At 42.5% G+C, this 22,227-nt stretch overlaps 1 protein-coding gene across 1 annotated transcript in view; it reads right to left on the reverse strand.

The window, feature by feature from the left end:
• The window catches only part of mybbp1a (MYB binding protein 1a), a 74,094-nt gene extending 53,593 nt beyond the window's left edge, over nucleotides 1-20,501 (reverse strand). Inside the window, exons 1-10 of the mRNA XM_023342066.1 lie at nucleotides 20,252-20,501; nucleotides 18,120-18,215; nucleotides 17,852-17,935; nucleotides 17,689-17,763; nucleotides 17,257-17,364; nucleotides 16,990-17,180; nucleotides 15,148-15,315; nucleotides 14,812-14,929; nucleotides 1,057-1,340; nucleotides 868-978 (exon numbers count right to left, since the gene is read on the reverse strand). Coding sequence (XP_023197834.1) covers nucleotides 868-978; nucleotides 1,057-1,340; nucleotides 14,812-14,929; nucleotides 15,148-15,315; nucleotides 16,990-17,180; nucleotides 17,257-17,364; nucleotides 17,689-17,763; nucleotides 17,852-17,935; nucleotides 18,120-18,215; nucleotides 20,252-20,428 — 1,412 coding nt within the window. The 5' untranslated portion in view covers nucleotides 20,429-20,501. The remainder of the gene's footprint in view (nucleotides 1-867; nucleotides 979-1,056; nucleotides 1,341-14,811; nucleotides 14,930-15,147; nucleotides 15,316-16,989; nucleotides 17,181-17,256; nucleotides 17,365-17,688; nucleotides 17,764-17,851; nucleotides 17,936-18,119; nucleotides 18,216-20,251) is intronic.
• Between the last annotated feature and the right edge of the window lie 1,726 nt (nucleotides 20,502-22,227).

Genomic DNA, 22,227 nt, shown 5'->3' on the forward strand with positions numbered 1-22,227 from the left:
TGATGACATAGTGGTTTTTAGTCCAAGTTCAGCTGGTCTTCAGGAGCTGCTTAATGTCTGTTCAGCATATGGTGAATTACTTGATGTAAAATTCAATCCATCAAAAAGTATCATCTTGATTTGTCGCACTAAAGAGGACAAAAATAGAGTATTTCTAAATTTCAAACTGTCGGGGATTTTATTGAATGTCTCAAATGAAGTAAAATATCTTGGCCATGTGTTGACAGACCATCTGTCTGAAGATGAGGACATTTACCGTCAGGTTCGAATGTTATACACTCAGGCAAATATCCTTGTCCGTAAGTTTGGATTCTGTTCTGATGAAGTGAAACTGAACTTGTTTAGATCATATTGTACATCACTGGATACTGCACATTTGTGGTGAAATTTAAAAAAAAGCCACTCTTCAAAGATTGAAGGTGGCTTATAATGATGCATTAACACTTTTGTTAAATAAACCCAGATGGACCAGTGCCAGTGAACTGTTTGTATCTGCTCGCATCAGCACTTTGATGGCTGTTTTAAGAAAGCTTATGTATAAATTTATTTGTCATTTAAACGAGTCTAATACTAGAATTATCCTACTGTTGACTAATGTTAAATATAGTGCAGTAAAATACTCATCTACTCTGGAGACATTGGTATGATTGCCTTCTGAATGGTTAGGAGTCGGGGGGGTTATTGTACTTTTATTCTTTAATCATCTTTGTTTTCTTTTTTATGTAATTTGAACTCTGAGTCTGTAATAAAATCTATCTAGACTGAAGTCAAAAAGTCAGATATACTATAGGTTGCATATGGGCAAAATAAATGGATGTGGATGGCATTTCTTTGCTGTGTACATGCAGCTTAAAACGCTGGTCTCACCTGGCCACATCCATGATAAGATCCTCATGCTTCTTCACTTGATGGTTGTCGATGATCGAGGCGAGGCGAGCGATAATCCACTTCCTCAGGCGGAATATCAAGCTCTCTTTCCTAAACAAGAGAACATCAGAGTAATTACAAGAAGAGAGAGATATTATCTAACATATTTACATTTGAATAAACGCTCACTGCTCTTTGCTCTTGTCTTTCTGCTTGCGGGTGCTGAAGTCCAGCAGACGGTCTGGCTGAGGCTGCAGGAACGTCCCTTTGAGCCAGTCCACGTAGCTCCGCAGAGCTGCCGGCTCCAGGTGCTGCACCACCCGCCACACTGTCGGCACCACGGGGTAACCGTTGTTGGTCAGTGAGGAGAAGCTCACCATGACCGCCAGCTGTTTGTCAGAGTCCCGACAGCCCTGCAGAAAGTCTGACACGTATGTGTCCATTTCTGGGGCCAGTTTAAAGCGGTCCGGTTTCTGGGGAGAAAAATCAGGGATTCTGATCATCCAGCTGGTTTTGACTACATCCAGGAGGGGATAAAATTTTTTTAAAAAAGTATCACCAATCTTTTTTCGCCAATCACCAATAATCAGCCATTATTATTGAAAAACTAATAATGTAAACTTTTTAGGCGATATTCTAATGCTTTTTTTAAGCAGTAAAATTTGTTGATCATAATTTTGTAGAGCACTTAAGATTTTACTGTGCTGAACCTTTTTGAGTTTCTCTCAAAATGTTTGGTTTTGTAGTCTTTGGATGTGTAACAATTCAAATGATGTACATGTAGTTTTAAATAAAAATAAAATAGCAACAATTCTAACCTTTTTCCAGCTATCGCTTACATACATGCTCCTTTTCTCTGCTAAACTCTCAATTCACCATTTATGTCTTTGTTTTTCCATCCTTGTATCCAGACTTCCCTGCTGCAACCCCCTGAAAAGTTTCTTTTAGTGCATTTATGACTGCTGTAGAACAGCCAGACTCAAAAACAATTGAGTCTGTTTTTGACTCAACTGTCAAAAGCAGTTGAGTCAAAAACTGTTGCCCATCAGATTGTTCAACAATCCCATCACTAAGGCTGTCTGAAAATGCTAAATTTTGTTTATTTAGCAACATACAGTATTATTTTTTGAGAGGTTTTTTTCTGCGTGCTCTGGTGGCCAAGAAATGACATTTCATTACCAATTTCATTGCTGTGTCTTTGGGCAACAACAATAAAAGAAGTCTAAGCTTAACTCTAAGTCTAAAGAAAATTTACGGAGCCCTCTAGGGCAGTGGTCCCCAACCACCGGGCCGCAGACCGGTACCGGTCCATGGACCAATTGGTACCGGGCTGCGCAAGAAATAATGAACTACTTCCGGATCTTTTATTTTGAAAATCCTAAACCGGATTTTACCGGTTACGTCTTGCAAGTCAAAATTGAGCCAACTTGCAGCAGAATGAGCAACAAAACAACATCGGAGTACAGTGAACCCTCGCTATTTCGCGGTTCACCTTTCACGGTCTCGCTGCTTCACGGATTTGCGTCATGCATTGTGTTCTGCATTCTGATTGGCTAAACAGTCTCTCCGCTTCTTGTCTACCTGTGTGTCAACAATGTTGCGTTTTAAGATGTACACGTACGTAAAACACCTTGCCAGATTTAACATAATCGATGGTGGCATGTCGGTTTATAAGAATCTTTTTGCTCAGAAGAAAAAAGAGCAACAACAGCTACCGATAACTATGTTCTTCTCTCGAAAAAACACACCTGCACCGCGGGCTTTAGAAGGAAAAAAAAAAACGCTACAGAGCGGAGTCAGGATGCAGCAGCTCAGTCAGAAGAGCAGTGAAATGCATGGCCAAAAAAAAAGTCGCCACCAAAAAATGGTCACACTCTCTAATGTTTTGTTGGACTGCCTTTAGCTTTGATTACAGCCCGCATTCGCTGTGGCATTGTTTCAATAAGCTTCTGCAGTGTCACAAGATTTATTCCCATCCAGCGTTACATTAATCTTTCACCAAGATCTTGTATTGATGATGGGAGAGTCTGACCACTGCGCAAAGCCTTCTCCAGCACATCCCAAAGATTCTCAATGGGGTTAAGGTCTGGACTCTGTGGTGGCCAATCCATGTGTGAAAAAGATGTCTCATGCTCCCCGAACCACTCTTTCACTAGGTGAGCCCGATGAATCCTGGCATTGTCATCTTGGAATATGCCCGTTCCATTTGGGAAGACAAAATCCATTGATGGAATAACCTGGTCATTCAGTATATTCAGGTAGTCAGCTGACCTCATTCTTTGGGCACACTATGTTGCTGAACGTAGACCTGACCAACTGCAGCAACCCCAGATCATAGCACTGCCCCCACAGGCTTGTACAGTAGGCACTAGGCATGATGGGTGCATCACTTCACCTGCCTCTCTTCTTACCCTGATGCGCCCATCACTCTGGAACAGGGTAAATCTGGACTCATCAGACCACATGACCCTCTTCCATTCCTCCAGAGTCCAATCTTTATGCTCCCTAGCAAACTGAAGCCTTTTTTTCTGGTTAGCCTTACTGATTAGAGGTTTTCTTACGGCTACACAGCTGTTCAATCCCAACCCCTTGAGTTCCCTTCGCATTGTGCGTGTGGAAATGCTTTAGCGTTCACAATTAAACATACTCCTGAGTTCTGCTGTTGTTTTTCTTCAATTTGATTTGACCAAATGTTTAAGTAATCGCCGATCACGATCATTCAGGATTTTTTTCCGACCACATTTCTTCCTGAAAGACGATGGTTCCCCACCATCCTTCCAGTTTTTAATGATGCGTTGGACAGTTCTTAACCCAATTCTAGTAGTTTCTGGAATCTCCTTAGATGTTTCTCTGCTTGATGCATGCCAATGATTTGACCCTTCTTAAACAGACTTTTCCACGACCACAGAATGTGTAGGCCTGTCACGATAGCGAATTTTGCTGAGCGATTAATTGTCTCAAAAATTATTGCGATAAACGATAATATTGTTTGAAGACCTTTGTACATCGATTTAATGGAAATTACGTAATAATGCATGCGATTTCCTGCCAAAGATAGATACACTTCATTTTCAAAAAAACACTTAACGCTGGAATTGATAAACAAAATAAACAAAACAACCAAAAACAAAAATAAAATGGATTCTCGGTCTCCATTAATAAAAAATGTACTTGAATAAAACCTAAACAACATAAAGCCAAAGTGGAAATAAATACTGCATTCAACCAAAAGAGTGCAGATTATGAAGTCTGTATATTATGTTGCCCTTCAGTAATAATTAGATCTAAATAGAGAAGATGGGCACATCGACTACGTGATGCAATAGTTCACACTACATGATTTTTTGCCCCGATTTTCCCCTTACGACAATCTTAGAGTGTTAGGCGTTCTAAGATTGTTGCTTACGATTTCGTAGCGCTCATCCTGTAGTGTGTGGTGTGTTACGGTAGATGTTGTGGCCGCTCCGAGATCGGGTTTTCCGACTGGGAGCTTAATGCAGCCTGTTGAATGTGACAGGTAGCCAATCAGAAAGCGGATTCTCCTCCAGCTTTCTGAGGGGAAATTACAGAGGGGAATCCTAAACAGCTGACACTGTGCAACCCGAATTCCAGCTGACATTGGAGATGATATGTGGAAACAACATTAATGTTTATTCAACATTTCGTGCAAAGAATATAGAAATGACAAGGAGAGGAGTTGGAGCGAAATTGCTACCGCAGTTGATAAACCCGGTAACTTTTCAGCTGTTTGTTAACGTGACGTAAATAGGTTATAATGATTTTCATTCAGTCAGGACTTTACGCTGACACTAGCCACATGCATTGCAGGTAGATTGTAGTAAAGTATTAATTGATGCCTGGTTTTAAAATTAGTTAACTGAACTTGCAGCCATTATTTTGTGCCCATTGTTGGACACCACACGGCAGGACCGAACCAATCGAATCGTTATACCTAGGATTTCTGTCGGCTAATGTGTGGTCTGTCAGGTTTTGAAAATGGGCCGACAATCGGCCGACAGCTCTAAGATCGTGTCGTGTGCGCTGGGCTTTACACTAAGGAAATGAGGAAGGGAGGGTCAGTGGAGAGCACCGGAGTTGAGCCTTTTTTAATTCAGTGTCATCAACAGAAAGAGAAAAAGGCCGGAAGAGACGATAAAGCCGATAATTAAAATGAGGTTGATAGTTTTAATTTATCGTACGATTAATTGATTTATCGTTTATCGCGACAGGCCTAAGGATGTGTCTTTTGCCATGGTTGTTTAAGAAATGAGGAGTTACTCATTGCATCAGCTGGGGTTAAATAACTTGTTGCCAGCTGAAAGATAATCGCCTATGCAGTACTTATCCAATAGGAGGGTTGTACCTATTTGCCTAGTTAAATCCAGGTGGCGACATTTTTTTTGGCCAGGCAGTGTACACGTGAGTCACTATTTGTCCTACTGTACTTTGTTTTTTTTTTTTTTTCATAATCATTGTTTATTTTCTCCCATTCTAATCCAATAACTCAGGTCTCGGTGGGGCGGCGCTGATCTCCGCAATTCGGGCACGGGAATCCGCCTTCAGTTTATATTAAAATTATTATTTTACAGTACAGTAGTTATTTGTAAAAAAAAAATAAATGTTTATACAGTACTTTTTATTTGTTAAACAAATGCTTGGGCTCCTCCATGGGCTGCCACCTTATCGTGGTGGAGGGGTTTGAGTGTCCCAATGATCCTAGGAGCTATGCTGTCTGGGGCTTCATGCCCCTGGTAGGGTCACCCAAGGCAGACAGGTCCTAGGTGAGGGACCGGACAAAGAGCAGCCCGAAGACCCCTTATGATGGACAAGAACTTTGGACTTGGTGTTCCCTCGCCCGGACGCGGGTCACCGGGGCCCCACTCTGGAGCCAGGCCTGGAGGGGGGGCACGATGGCGAGCGTCTGGTGGCCGGGCTTTTACCCATGGAGCCCGGCCGGGCTCAGCCCGAAAAGGAAACATGGGCCCCCCCTCCCATGGGCCCACCACCCGTGGGAGGGGCCAAAGGGGTCGGGTGCAGTGTGGGATGGGTGGCAGCAGAGGGAGGGGACCCTGGCGGTCCGATCCTCGGTTGCAGAAACTGGCTCTTGGGACGTGGAATGTCACCTCTCTGGTGGGGAAGGAGCCGGAGCTAGTGCGTGAGGTCGAGAGGTTCCGGCTAGAAATAGTCGGTCTCACCTCGACGCACGGCTCTGGTTCTGGAACCAGTCTCCTTGAGAGGGGCTGGACATACTTCCACTCTGGAGTTGCCCAAGGTGAGAGGCGTCGGGCAGGAGTGGGCATACTTGTTGCTCCCCATCTCGGCGCCTGTACATTGGGGTTTACCCCGGTGAACGAGAGGGTAGCATCCCTCCGCCTACGGGTGGGGGGACGGGTTCTGACTGTCGTTTGTGCTTACGGGCCGAACGACAGTTCAGATTACCCACCCTTTTTGGAGTCCTTAGAGGGGGTACTGGAGAGTGCTCCTCCTGGGGACTCCCTTGTTCTACTGGGGGACTTCAACGCTCACGTGGGCAATGACAGTGAGACCTGGAGGGGCGTGGTTGGGAGGAACGGCCCGCCCGACCTGAACTCAAGCGGTGTTCTGTTGCTGGACTTCTGTGCTCGCCATGGATTGTCCATAACGAACACCATGTTCAAGCATAAGGGTGTCCATATGTGCACTTGGCACCAGGACACCCTAGGCCGCAGTTCGATGATCGACTTTGTCATCGTTTCATCGGATCTGCGGCCATATGTCTTGGACACTCGGGTGAAGAGAGGTGCGGAGCTGTCCACTGACCACTACCTGGTGGTGAGTTGGCTCCGGTGGTGGGGGCGTAAGCTGGTCAGACCTGGCAGGCCCAAACGTGTTGTGAGGGTCTGCTGGGAACGTCTGGCGGAATCCCCTGTGAGACGGAGCTTTAACTCCCATCTCCGGCAAAACTTCGAACACGTCCCGGGGGAGGTGGGGGACATGGAGTCTGAGTGGACCGTGTTCCGTGCCTCCATTGTCGAGGCGGCCGATCGGAGCTGTGGCCGCAAGGTTGTCGGTGCCTGTCGCGGCGGCAACCCTCGAACCCGCTGGTGGACACCTTCGGTGAGGGATGCCGTCAGGCTGAAGAAGGAGTCCTATCGGGCCTTTTTGGCCTGTGGGACTCCGGAAGCAGCTGATGGGTACCGGCGGGCGAAGCGGCATGCGGCTCGGGCGGTTGCTGAGGCAAAAACTCGGGCGTGGGAGGAGTTTGGAGAGGCCATGGAGAAAGACTTCCGTACGGCTTCGAGGCGATTCTGGTCCACCATCCGGCGTCTCAGGGGGGGGAAGCGGTGCAGCACCAACACTGTTTATAGTGGGGATGGTGTGCTGCTGACCTCTACTCGGGACGTTGTGGGCCGGTGGGCAGAGTACTTCGAAGACCTCCTCAATCCCACCAACATGCCTTCCACTGAGGAAGCAGAGCCTGGGGACTCTGGGTTGGGCTCTCCAATCTCTGGGGACGAGGTCACCGAGGTGGTTAAAAAGCTCCTCGGTGGCAGGGCCCCGGGGGTGGATGAGATCCGCCCGGAGTTCCTTAAGGCTCTGGATGTTGTGGGGTTGTGTTGGTTGACGCGACTCTGCAATGTCGCATGGACATCGGGGGCAGTTCCCCTGGATTGGCAGACTGGGGTGGTGGTCCCCCTGTTCAAAAAGGGGGACAGGAGGGTGTGCTCCAATTATAGAGGGGTCACACTCTTAAGCCTCCCTGGCAAGGTCTATTCAGGGGTCCTGGAGAGGAGGGTCCGTCGGATAGTCGAACCTCGGATTCAGGAAGAGCAGTGTGGTTTTCGCCCTGGTCGTGGAACACTGGACCAGCTCTACACCCTCGGCAGGGTCCTGGAGGGTGCATGGGAGTTCGCCCAACCAGTCTACATGTGTTTTGTGGACTTGGAGAAGGCGTTCGACCGTGTCCCTCGGGGAGCCCTGTGGGGGGTTCTCCGGGAGTATGGGGTACCGGGCCCTTTGATACGGGCTGTCAGTCCCTGTATGACCGGTGTCATAGTCTGGTCCGCATTGCCGGCAGTAAGTCGGGCTCGTTTACGGTGAGAGTTGGACTCCGCCAGGGCTGCCCTTTGTCACCGATTCTGTTCATCACTTTCATGGACAGAATTTCTAGGCGCAGCCAAGGTGTTGAGGGGATCCGATTTGGTGGCCTTAGGATCTCATCTCTGCTTTTCGCAGACGATGTGGTCCTTTTGGCTTCATCAGATCGTGATCTGCAGCTCTCGCTGGAGCGGTTCGCAGCCGAGTGTGAAGCGGCCGGGATGGGGATCAGTGCCTCCAAATCCGAGGCCATGGTCTTGAGCCGGAAAAGGGTAGAGTGCCTTCTCCGGGTCAGGGGGGGTGTCCTGCCCCAAGTGGAGGAGTTTAAGTATCTCGGGATCTTGTTCACGAATGGGGGAAGAAGGGAGCGGGAGATCGACAGGCGGATTGGCGCAGCGTCTGCTGTCAAGCGGGCGCTGTACCGGTCCGTCGTGGTGAAGAGAGAGCTGAGCCAAAAAGCGAAGCTCTCGATTTACCGGTCGATCTACGTTCCCACCCTCATCTATGGTCATGAGCTTTGGGTCATGACCGAAAGAACGAGATCGCGGATACAAGCGGCCGAAATGGGTTTTCTCCGTAGGGTGGCTGGGCTCTCCCTTAGAGATAGGGTGAGAAGCTCAGTCATCCGGGAGGGACTCAGAGTAGAGCCGCTGCTCCTTCACATCGAGAGGAGCCAGTTGAGGTGGCTCGGGCATCTGGTCAGGATGCCTCCTGGACACCTCCCTGGTGAGGTGTTCCAGGCACGTCCCACCGGGAGGAGGCCCCGGGGAAGACCCAGGACACGCTGGAGGGACTATGTCTCTCGGCTGGCCTGGGAACGCCTCGGGATTCCCCCGGAGGAGCTAGAAGAAGTGGCTGGGGAGAGGGAAGTCTGGGCCTCCGTTCTGAAGCTGCTACCCCCGCGACCCGACCTCGGATAAGCGGAAGAAGATGGATGGATGGATGGATGGAAATGCTTGGGCCTGTAAAAAGGTTTTGTTCTTTGGTTTCAATGTATTGTGGAATATTTCATTGTATAATAATTGTAAAAAAAAATAAATAAATAAAGGTTACTACTTCGAGGATTTCGCCTATCACGGGTTCTTTTTGGAACGTAAGCCCGCGAAAAATGAGGGTTCACTGCACCCCCCCCCCCCCCCACCCCACCCCGGTCCGCAGCAAAATTGCAAAGTGCTGACCAGTCCGCGCGACTAAAAAGGTTGGGGAACGCTGCTCTAGGGGACATGGGGAATTTTTTTCTTTTGGGTTCCCTTGCAAAAGGTTTTGCGTTCTCCCGCAATATTGTACTGATCAGTTCATGCGGCATAATTGAATACTGTAAGCCTTTCTTATAGTGGCCGCCGTATTTTCTGCTTTAATACAAGGTTATGTAAGGTTTTTCCATGAATGTTAATATCTCGTTGTGTATATCTCTTTCTTTAGTATAGAAATGCACCACAGACCTATAATATAAACAGAAACTTTCCGTAAGTAGGAAAGAAATAAAAATACATCCAAACTATCTTGACTATTTGCAAGGTAATGAGACAGTTTTGTATCTCTACTGTGCTGGTAGTCTGAATGGTAAAGGGCCATTTTCATGTGCAGTTCCATCTCAACCTTACACAAACAGACATAAACATGCAGCAAATACATTGAGTCTCAATCAGTTTTTTGCTGCAGAGTTAATAAAAATAAACACGTTTTTACAGAGGCTTTGTTAGAGCCATTTGAATGAAATAAGTAATTATTAATATGACAGGAGCAGACGGCTTTGACACTGGGGTGGTGTGTGAGTCAATAGAATAGAATAGAATAGAATAGAATAGAATTCAACTTTATTGTCATTGCACTGTCACAAGTACAAGCAACGAGATGTAGTTTGCATCTATCCAGAAGTGCTCTACGAGATATAAATATTTATTTACGGATGTACAAGATTATGTATGTATGGACTATAAGAGGTTATAGCAAAGAGATATAGATATTGTGTATAAATATAAATATGGGAGCTGTATGCACAGATTATACAGAATATACAGATTATACAAGAATGTTAGGGAATGGATTATATATGTATATAATATGATACAAGATAAATAATGGCAGATAAAATTTACAGGTTGTATGTGTGTGTGTGAAGAAAACAGTCCGTGATGTGTGTGTGTGTGAGGATAGTCCATGTGTTATTGTTGTATGAGAGGATAGGGGAGTCCAGTCCTTATAGTTTATGTTTTATGTCAGGAGGCGTTCAAAAGCGTGACAGCTGTGGGAAAGAAGCTCTTCCGGTGCCTGGTGGTTCTGGTCCGTAGGCTTCTGTAACGCCTCCCAGAGGGCAGGAGGGAAAAGAGTGTGTGTGCTGGGTGAGTGGAGTCCTTTGTGAATTTCCTGGCCCTTTTCAAACACCGCTTCCTGTAGATGTCCTTGATGGCAGGGAGCGGTGCCTCGGCGATATACTGGGCAGTTTTCACCACCCTCTGCAGCGCCTGCCGGTCGGAGACAGAGCAGTTCACGTACCAAGCTGTAATACAGTTGGTGAGGATGCTCTCAATGATGCAGTGGTAGATGTTCGTGAGGATCTCTGAGGACAGGTGGTTCTTCCTCAGGGTCCTCATGAAGAAGAGGCGCTGATGCGCCTTCTTAATGAGTTTGGAGCAGCTGGTCGTCCAAGTCAGGTCTTCGGAGATGTGGACTCCCAGGAACTTAAAGGTGTCCACACGCTCCACCACTGTCCCCTTAATGTGGATGGGTGGATGTGGGTCAGTGTTCCTCCTGAAGTCCACGATAAGCTCCTTGGTCTTCTCGGTGTTCAGCTGCAGGTTGTTTTTGGTCGCACCACTCAGCCAGACGGTCTACCTCCTCCCTGTAAGCGGCCTCGTCATTATCTCTGATGAGGCCGATCACTGTGGTGTCGTCTGCAAACTTGATGATGGCGTTAGAGCCATGGACAGGTTTGCAGTCATAGGTGAAGAGGGAGTAGAGGAAGGGACTCATCACACAGCCTTGTGGCACTCCGGTGTTTATGATGATGGTGGATGAGAAGTGGTTGTCCAGCCGGACATGTTGAGGTCGACTGGTCAGGAAGTCGAGCAACCAGTTACACATGAGTGGACTGATGCCAAGGTCTGTGATTTTGGTAATGAGTTGTGATGGGATGACAGTGTTGAATGCTGAACTAAAATCTAAGAACAGCAGTCTGGCGTAAGTGTTCTTACTGTCCAGGTGAGAAAGGACAGAGTGCAGCGCTATAGAGACTGCGTCCTCTGTGCTCCTGTTCTGCCTGTATGCAAATTGGTGGGGGTCTAGTGTGGGGGGAAGACAGGATCTGAGGTGTGCTAGGACCAGCCGCTCCAAGCACTTGGTAATGATGGGGGTAAGGGCTACCAGGCGGTAGTCATTGAGTCTGGTTGGGTTGGGATTCTTGGGGATTGGGAAGATGGAGGTAGGACTTGAAGCAGGTCGGTACCACAGCGCGGGCCAGGGACAGGTTGAAGATGTCCGTCAGCACTCCTGCTAGCTCCCCAGAGCACGTTCTGAGGACACGTCCAGGTATGCCATCAGGACCCGCAGCCTTGTGGGATTTAATCCTGCTCAGAGCCGCTCCTACGTCAGTGGGGAGGAAAGTCAGTGGCTGTTGGCCTGGGGTGGTAGCTGCTTTGGTTGCAGTTGTGGCATTCCCTCTCTCAAAACGAGCATAGAAGTTGTTAAGTTCGTTGAGGAAGGAGACATCAGTAGAAGCGGGGGTGGTATTGGGGGCGTGACTGTCACCAAATATGAATGGGAAGGTTACTGGCGTGCTGGCTTTGTGTGTTTGAGGATGCGGCACTTGTGCATTGTTTGTCCTGGTCAGTCTGTGTCACAGTCCTTGTAAAGTTTGATTCATGATAATCAAAATGAAATAAATCGATAATTGTGACAGAACAAGAAGTGACCCGGAGATGATTGACACGCGCGTCGGACAGATGAGATTCCCGGAGTTAACCCAGTGCGGCCCTCTGTCACCATTTCCTGCACATTTAGGCTCTTTAAACATGCATATATTTGAAATATTAAATTGACATTCATGACTATATACAAAATAGACTAGCAAATATTGTAGTAAGCATATAGCAAGGTACCGCAAAAGAAAAAAATTTGTAAAAATTCCCTCTTGAGATGCTCCATAAAAATTCACTCTTGAGATGTTTTTGATGCAAATATTTTTGTATGTTAGCATCTAACAGCTTCTGCAATTGTATGCATCGGCCAGGATTTATGGTATTCAGATTATTGGCTTTTTTCATAAACATTTAGGTAACAGCATACCAGCTATCTTCAGCATAGCGGGTAATGTCACCTATTTAAAGCTAAAATGCTAATTGTAACATGTTATGGTCTACTGCAAGATAATATGCCAATGGACATATGGGCCGCCCACAACCGACCCACATGACTGCAGGTCTCACAAACAAAGCCTCACGACGCGCTGTTTCTATGTAAACATGACTCGATTAGTGCATCATTTCTACAGGATTTTTCACAATATGTCATCTTTTTCAGATGAGATCAAGGTATTTGAGCCACGCAATGCCTCCAACATTGTGCACGTCACAGCAAAATGCTTTCGATCGATGAGGAAAACGGCAGATCCACACACCCTCTACATCAGGGTAGCCCAAACTTTTTGAGACCAAGATCTACTTTTTCTCTCACCAGCCGGCTGAGATCTACCTCATGACACGAAGACATAAAAATTGTAAATTAAACCCTATTGACTTATTTTATATGTGAATATACATCAGTTTTATCAGAAATATTAAAGTGATAGAAAACCTAACGCAGTTTCTTCCTCAGTGAGACTCTGTCACTGGGAGGAGGTTACTGGTTTCTTAGTCACAAGCTGGTTGCAAACCTGAGGCCAGCAGGTGTCAGTCAGTTATGGTAGATCTGAAATTTGGTTTGATGACCTCAATATGAGAAGCTACAGACTGACAGGAGGAACCAAAGAGCTCTGTAAAGGTAAAGGCAAATCTTCTGAAGTTGGATATAATTAATTTAATTTCACATAATTACCACGGTAGAAGCCATTTGTTTGTTAAAATTTTATGAAATATATTTGTTCTATTTGATGTTTGTTGTGAATGATGTATACTCTCAAACAAACGAGGAAATTAGTCCAACGTTTAGAAACTACAGCGGCTGTAACGCGCCACAGCAAAGGGAAACAAAGGTAAAATATCCCGAACAGGTTATCAACTCAAAACCACTCCTACCTTTTTACTCTCTCTCTTTGTAGTTTAAGCACATCTGTTACCGTGGCAACCGCTTGCGCCCCACAAGACGAGCAAAGATTACGTTAAAATCATAACATTCAGTCCGTGATGATATCAAGTTTCCAGGCTTGATATTTATTTCTTGATTATTAATCAGCGCTTCCCTGAACACAGCGATGGTTGATTGACTAGCTGTACTTGGTGCTAGAGTGGCTAACACGAGTAAGTTTAGTCCAAAGCCTTTTCTGCTAAAATAAAATCTTTAGTGTATGTCAGATACAGACACATTGCATATTGATCTGTTTAGCTAACATAAGACTGTGTAGCAGACAGGCTTCAAGGTGTACAAGTTGTATCAGTTCTGCCATTCCGCTGTACTTAGCTAATGGGAAGCTAAGTGTGTTTGTGAGACGGCCGCGCACGTGACCACGTAGAATGGGCATCAGCCAATGCAAAGTGGCCCCTCTGGTAAGGTCCATTGGCTAAGATACTATTGCTAGTATCTTAGCCAATCACAGCATATTAGCACATTTGAATGTAGTACGTTCTTTTAGTACCATGCCAAAATAGGATGCTTGCTTGTGCGAGCTGAAATTATTATGAAACAAATTGTTAGCAAGCACTTTTAGAATATTTTTTACTACTACTTGGTTTCGTTTGTCAGTTCTTGGACAGAAAAGAGCAGAGAAAGAATAGGAGGGCATGCAGTAACTCAAGAATCAACATCCTCAAGACAGTGCACTCGCTGTAATAACTGAGCTTCACTGAATGTCATCATGGTAACATTTCTATCTTATCATGACTTCAACTCAGATTAGATTTTTACCAAGTTATGTTCTTTAACTAGTCTTAGTCTGAGATACCACCATAAACAAATCAGCTTCAGTTTAGCTATTGACCGAATTAGTTTACAGTATCCACATTTGCAAGATGGTGCATATCTTGTACAAGCCTGTTGTGGAGAGTATAATCTCTTCTACCATCATTTGTTGGGGTAGCAGTATTCCATCCCTGGTCCTCATGGGTGGGTTTTTTGCCATATCAAAATTGGTTTATTTTGCAAAACTGCAATGTAAATACATGATTTACATCACACAAGACACATAATCAACAACTGGATGTTGCCTATGATGCACAACGACCAAGAAGACGACAGGAAGTAGTAGGAGGATCATTCTGCTGCATGTTTTTTAAAGACATTGTGTGAACAAACTTATTTACATGTGATTTAAATGTGTTTCTTATTTAATGGAAACACCACAATTGTGAAATTGTGTTTTTTCAACATTGGAGGAATATGGACAAAGTACTGTGCACATTTGTAATGGAAAGGCAGCAAGTGTATTCAGTCAGAGGCTTCATCAGAACAGCTGCAATACAGACTGCTAAAGGAAATTCTGTAGCAATCTGTAGCCGTCTGTAGTAATTCTTACAGCTGACAGTATCTACAACAACTATGAACAACCTGGAATAATATGAGTTATAAAAACATTGAATTTTCCGTTCAGATTAATACAAGTATTTTTGAATTTGAAACAGAAGGTTCAAGTCTTCTTCACCATATTATGTTAGAATATGTTATTAACTTACATTTTTCTTTATAAATACTTGAAGGAAATTTGAAACTGAGACTGACCTGAGCTGAAACTACGTGTTCGCCGTAGTGCATCATCACTTCTCCAGATAAAACCTCCTTTAGTTGGGATAAGGACAGCAGAGGGAGGGCACTGCCCAGCAGACGGTAGCTCAAGTAACTACACAACAGGAAAATATATCATTAGACTGAAAATGACTAGAAGAAAAAGAGGAAAGGTGATGTCTACAGAGTTGAAAACATAAAGACTGAATAAAAAGTTAAATGTTAAATATAGCTGGTTAGTAGGAGTAAATTCCTCTTTTCATCAAACTGCCTCATTTCAAAGCAATCCATCCCAAAAAGTGACGGTTTAGCAGCTGCCAGTTATGGACTCACTGTGTCGGTCCGGACGGCTCCTTAAACATCCCCTCAGTGATGGCTTTGTCCCAGAACAGCTGGAAACTGTCTTCCTTCAGGGAGAGCTTCAGCAAGTCCAGGGCCACAGACGGAAGGACACGTTCCTTCTTCACTGAGCGGGCCGCCATCTTCAACACCTCCACTAGCCTGCCAGATGGAAGATACAGATGAGTAAACGAACTGATTTAAATTAGAACTAATTTTACTTAAGTAGGGTCGTTGCAGATGGAAAAAAAAGAAGAAATTTTGAGATTAATCGCAGAAATTTTTAAGAAAAAAACTTGGAGCTGAGATGTGAAGGGGGGTTGGTTTGTTCTCTAGCTGCATTTTGAATTTTAAACTTTTTCATCCATCCATCCATTTTCTGTACACCCTTGTCCCTAGTGGGGTTGTCCCTAGAGGGGTGCTGGTGTCTATCTCCAGCTAACGTTCCGGGCGAGAGGTGGGGTCACACTGGACAGACAGGACACACAACCATGCACACACACTCACACCTAGGGAGAATTTAGAGAGACAGTCATGTTTTTGGACTGTGGGAGGAAGCTGGAGTGCCTGGAGAGAACCCACGCATGCACAGGGAGAACATGCAAACTCCAGAGCCGGGAATCGAACCCAGGACCTTCTTGCTGCAAGGCAACAGTGCTACCAACTGCGCCACTTTAACCTTTTTCATTTTGTTGAAAAACAACAAAAAAGGGCTGAAACTGGTGCACTGAATATTTTTCTGATGCACCATTTTGTCAGTATTATATTGTTAAGAGCATCAGAAGGTGTATATGTACACAATAAGAATTATATTTTTAATTTGTTTGACTGGCTCTAACAAAACTATTTGAAATAAAAAAGAAAAATGCATTGAAATTTCTGAGGTTCTCAGGTTCCTTGATGGTGGCAGTTTTGCAATGGAAAAAAAATTGAAGGAATTACAAGACTATCTCCATTTATACGTTAAATTTTCTTTACTGATCTCAAAACAAAGTGCAACAAAAGAAAATACTGTTTGTTGATGCATTTATAAACAAAAACAAAATGTGTTTCCTTTTAGTTTTGACATTTTTCAGGATTTAACAGCTGATTACCGATCAGAGCAAATCAGGGGAAATTTGGCTGATTGCTTTGGTCCATCCCTTATGTTGTTTTGGATTGAGATGGCAACCTTTGACCATAAGCTATTGTATCTATAAATTTTTTTTTTTAAGTCTTGAGTTAGGGCTGGACGGTATGGCTGAAAAGCATATCACAATTTAAGGGTTCCATATCAGTCGATATAGATTATTAATGATTAATTATTTTGTTTTAAATATCTGAAATACTGACCACTGGTAAAGTAAACTTTCCCGTTTTATCCTCAAGCTATTGTACTATTTTTTTTTCTTTCACGCTACATTATTGCTGTTTACTTTTAAAGAGTTATGAGGCACAGCGGTAAAACCCTAATCTGCAGCTGTGCCAATTACTCAACAAGTTGTTGCTAGGTAATCAAAGAGTGAATCAGTTGCTAAGTAACTAAAGCGTGACTGAGTGAATTAGTTGATACCACCAATCTTGCTTAGCTCGCCATGAGAGGTTGAGCAGCTAAAGCCTTTCCTCAGAATACATCCCCCAGAATGCTGTGCGGTGCTGGATCAGCGTTCAGTGAAATTTTTTAATACTCCATCAGACACTCTATTGATACTGATCACGTGTCTATTGCAATAGGCAATGTCATTGATTTATTGCCCACCCCTATATTCTAGATTATTTATCTTTTAAATTCAAAATAAAATGCAGCGGTGCAGATTAAGTAATGGCTATGCTGTGAGTTGTGGAACATGTTCTCACTTTTGGATGTTGTCTGCGTTGATGATGGTGGAAGAATCCAGCAGCTTCTTTAGCTTGTTGGGTTTCAGGGCCTGCGGGAAGTGTTGCAGCGCCACCAGCAGCAGCTGCATCTGCTCCGGGGTCCTGAAGGCCGACGCCAGGTCAGCCTCCAGAGAGCTCAGCAGAACCTCCTCAAACACCTCTTCCGGTATCTGTGGGCCCAGAAAACAGCGGCTTAAAGAAGGAGAACAGGTCATAGTGGTGGGACGGTGAAGCTGTTACCGTTACCTCAGTGAGGATGTCGGTCATGGTTTTGCTGGGCAAGTCCTTCAGGTGCTGCTTGTGCTGGATCAAACACTGAAGGAGCTGCACACATCCCAGCACCACCTGGGGTTCCTGCAGAGTAAAGTAAACAAGTTCAAAAGCCTTTGGATATAAGGGCTAAATCAGTGTTTTACAAAGTCAGGGCCTCAAGAGGGCGCCTCAGAGTTGGAGGGAAGAAAAGAATGTTATCCAACAAATGTTTTAATTAGGATGGAATAGTAAGGCCACACTAAAAAAAAAAAATTCTATGAGAATAAAGTATTTATCACTTTATTCTAGTATTGTCACAACTTTATTCTTGTATTATTTTGACTTTATTCTAGTAATATTACGACTTTATTCTTGTGTTAATTTGACTTTATTTGTTTTCATGGACAAACTAAGAAGCAGACTTACTTTGACGAGGCGTCCCGACTGATGGAGGGCAAGGACACCAAACAGATTCCCAAACATGGCATTTCTGGCAAGTTTCTAGAGAGCAAAAACAAGGTTCAGCTGTTTAAACATCCTTTAAATGAATGTTTCTGTGCTAAATGAAGTCCAAAAGATGAAAATGTACCCTTTTCACAGCCTGTAAGTTGTGTTTTTCTTTGATCCTGTCAAGTATGCTCTGCAGGGAAATGTCTTCAAAGGCACTCAACACCTAAGGGAGAAGAAAACTCATAGGTTTGACTCTTTACTTTCTCCTAATCTCTGAGAATTAAATGGATTTTCTTAGTTTTGTCTCTAAATTTGATCAGTTTTTAGCAGCTTTATAGTTGGAAAATTAACAGAATTGTATCAATTTCCTTTTTGTACCACAGGACTCAGGCCGGCGGTCCACTCACCTGTCCCAGAGCCAGGCTGAACCCGGGTCGGGCCGTCTCCCGGGTGTGGGCAAGGCCATCCACCAGCCTTTTAAATGTGTATTCCAACTCATCAGCCTGCAGCACAAACAGCAGCCAGGATATCTTAATTTACTCCTGACTTCACAATTACTCTTTGAACAATTTTAACTTTCTTCATATTTAGATTTAAATTTCTGTTATATGAGATTTTGTCCAAAACAAACAAATACATTTTATTAACTGAATTTTCATAATGCCTGTATTTTTTGGGTCGTGTACATTTATCATATTGTTTATCATTTAGTGTGACAAATTTCTTGATGATCGCGATAATTTTCATTCGTTGTTGTCACAGTAAATTCCGTGTGTTGTGAAAAACCCCCACAACTGTCCATATTGACAGGATTGTAAGTTTCAATATTTTCTGTTTGTTCAATATTCAATATTTTTTTGTTTTTTGTTTGTTCAATGTTCAATATTTTCTGCACTGTTTGTAAGCCTGTTGCAATAATCAATCAATTAATCACATGATAAGTTCAAAGAGCTTAATAATTTTCATTTAGATAAATATTTTTTTAAATAATTTTATTTATGGTTTAAATTTATTCTTAAATAAATTTATTCCTAAATAAATGTATTCCTAAATAAATTTAAACCATACATTTATAAATAAATGTATTTATGACTTCACTAGGTAGGTTGTAATTTCTTTGTTTTAATGTTTTTGGTGGTTGTGTTTTATTTTGTATATTAAGAATGTCTTCCACTCCTATTGTGGAGTGTTCTGTACAAAATTAAAGTTTTCTAGTCTTTGAAAGGGCAAATTTATATTTTTATGCTATTATTGTAACACTACGATGTGTGTCAATTCGGTGTTACCATAGAATTAAGAGGTGGTGGGTGGAGAAAGAGCAGAACACTGAGAGGGAATAGCGTAGCTGTCCAGACTTTTACTCAACCTTCATTTTAACAGAACAGGACCTGTCTCTGGCACACCTAAAAAAACAACAACGAAGAAAGAAACAAACATCCCCTCTTAAAGGCACAGCACAATTCCTTAGCTATGGATCAACTGTAGTAAATAACTAATCTTGTATGTAACTACATTAATTCAAAAGGAAAAATAAATCATCTTACATTATCATTATATTAATTGAAAATCGTATTAAAAGCAAAAACGTTATTGTTTATCAAAAATTATTTCTGAGACAATTCATCATCCAGCAAAATTTGTTATCATGACAGGCCTAAATGAAAGAATCAATAATTATCAATAAATTTGAAAACATGACTAATGCAATTACAATTTGCAGGTTAGTGATATAAAACTCACTTCTTTATAGGATTGAGTGGCATCCAAAAGCAGCATATTACAAATGGAAATGTTTTTCAAGAGCATTATTTGTGTTAGCAGGGGTAGCCCTGCTACAGTTGCTGTTGCACAGTTGCAGCCATATAACTACCTAAAAAAAGAAGTAATAAATAGTTCTTATCGCCACTTTTATCAATAGTACGACAAAATATCGTGATAAAACTTTAAATCCATATCGTCCACTCTTATGTAAAACTTCGGACCATCCTGTAGTGCTCTGCAGGCTCTCACAGTTTCATTCACTCTAAACAGCGTCCCTGTTTAAAAAGCTAAACAGGGACGCTGTTTAGTTTCCCCGTTTAGCTAAACAGGGAAGCTTTCTTTCAAAATGCAGATGGAGGTTTTAGAATGGGATACAGTTTACTTATTAAATTAAATCATACACATGTAAAAAAAAAAATACAATCCCCACTTTTCAGTTACTTGTAAATGAAAAATTGTCTTCTCCTTTTGGACTTTTCTTTGTATCTAGTTTTATTATTTTGCCGTGCTTTAATTTATTTGCGTTCTCTTGGATTATAAGGATTTATGTATTGTTGTTAATATATTTTGTATCAGGAATTCAAATTTTACTCGATTAGAAACATCTTATTTAAATTATCCTCTTATTTTCCTTCGTGTTAACATTTAACGACATCACTACTGTATTTATAGTGATGTTTAATTTTTATCCGGCGGGTTTTCAGACTGAATAGTTTCATAATTTCAACAGCGACGAAGTTTGAAAACTGTCCTAGAGGACATGCTGGGTGTCTCTCACCTTGTTTTCTGTTTTCAGGTAATGGATCAAGTTCTCCACCGCCTTCAGCCGGACCTCCTGGTCCGGGTTAGCCAGGTCCCAGAAGAAGTCGAGGAAGACCCGGTTCTGTTGTAGAATCCCAGCCGGCCGGAGCGGCTCCGCTGAACTCACCGAAACCTCCATCATTTCCACAGACATCAGCTCTCACATCCAGCATGGGCTGCTAGTCATGCTGCTCAACAACGTGCAGCAAGAACATGAACCACATCCGGGTCGAATCTTCTTCTTCTTCTTTTTGTTTTATGGCGGTTGGCAAACAACATATAGGTGCATTACCGCCACCTTCCAGACTGGAGCATGAACCAGATGTAAAACCACTATAATCTTCCCATAATGCCTGTCCTCCTAAGAAAACTAAAAATACAGCTGAATACCACATCCTCAGACGATCTTTGCAACAAACTTCTAATATCTAATTTATTTTTGTTTCTATTTAACTCTCTGATTAACACCTCTCTTTCCTGATTATATTTATTACATACTAGAAAAATATGCTGTATTGTTTCTGTCTCTCCACAATATCTACACATACTGTACCTGTACTATGTTTGTTAATCATTTTTAGAGTACTATTTAACCCCGTTTAGTTAAATAGTAACTAAACGGGGTTTAGTTACCCCGTTTAGGGGGTTAGGACCAGGGTCCGAAGTGGCAAAATTTCTCCATAGACTTTGACACAGCCGTGTTCTGCTACTAACCCTAGGGTTAGTTAGTTAGTTAGTTAGTTAGTTAGTTAGTTAGTTAGTTAGTTAGTTAGTTAGTTAGTTAGTTAGTTAGTTAGTTAGTTAGTTAGTTAGTTAGTTAGTTAGTTAGTTAGCTAGCAGTTTCTCCTGAGCTCCAGTGGCATCTCACTCATTTCAACTTGTAAAGCTGATACTGAGGTTGTTTTCATTGCTCCGCAACAAATTCTTAATGCCTGATATTGTATTCTATCTATTTCTTTCAGTAAACTATTAGAAGCTGAATTATATACAATACATTCATAATCAAATACTGATCTAATTAGTCCGATGAATATTATTTTTAAAGCTTTCCTACCAGCTCCCCAATCTTTACCTCTTAAACATCTCATTATATTTAGTTTTTTTTTACTTTTCTCAATTATTTTTTAAATATGTATTTTCCATGTAAGTTTTTTATCAAACCAAATTCCTAAACATTTGATCTCATCTATCCTTTCTATAACATTCTCATATAATTTAAGATTTGCATTAATATTTATTTTCCTATTAGTAAATGTAACAACCTTAGATTTAGATACTGAGATTCTAAATCCCCATTCTAAAGCCCAATCTTCAACAGCGTTGAACAGCCAAATTTCCCCTATTGCCTCTTGTATTTTCTTATTTACAAATTTTACGTTTTTCCCCCTTTTCCAAATAAAACCATCATCTGCAAATAATGTCACTCCAAAATATTTGTCTATTTTACTAAAAATATCATTATAATAAATAGCGTAGGACTTATTATACTTCCTTGAGGAGTACCGTTTTCAATTCAATGTTTTGAACTTACTTCTCCACCTATTTTTACTTTTATACTCCTTCCGGTTAAAATTTTTTAATCCATCTATATATTTTACCCCTTATACCCATTAGATTTATTTTAATCAATAAACCTTCTTTCCATAATATATAATATGCTTTTTCTATATCCAAGAAAACTGCTATTAAGATATCTTTATTCACCTGTGCCCTCCTAATTTCATGTTCCAAGTATAACATAGGATCTACTGTACTTCTCCCTCTTCTAAACCCAAATTGATATAATTTAATCTTCTCCTTAGATTCCAAAAAATATATTAACCTATTATTCACAATTTTTTCCATTATTTTACCAATACAAGACGTTAATGCTATTGATCTATAACTCTCAGCTAAATATGGATCTTTACCCGGTTTACAAATAGGAATAATGATAGCTTCTTTCCATTTATC

The sequence above is a fragment of the Xiphophorus maculatus genome, chromosome 11 (genome assembly GCF_002775205.1).
Source record: "Xiphophorus maculatus strain JP 163 A chromosome 11, X_maculatus-5.0-male, whole genome shotgun sequence".
NCBI lineage: Eukaryota > Metazoa > Chordata > Actinopteri > Cyprinodontiformes > Poeciliidae > Xiphophorus > Xiphophorus maculatus.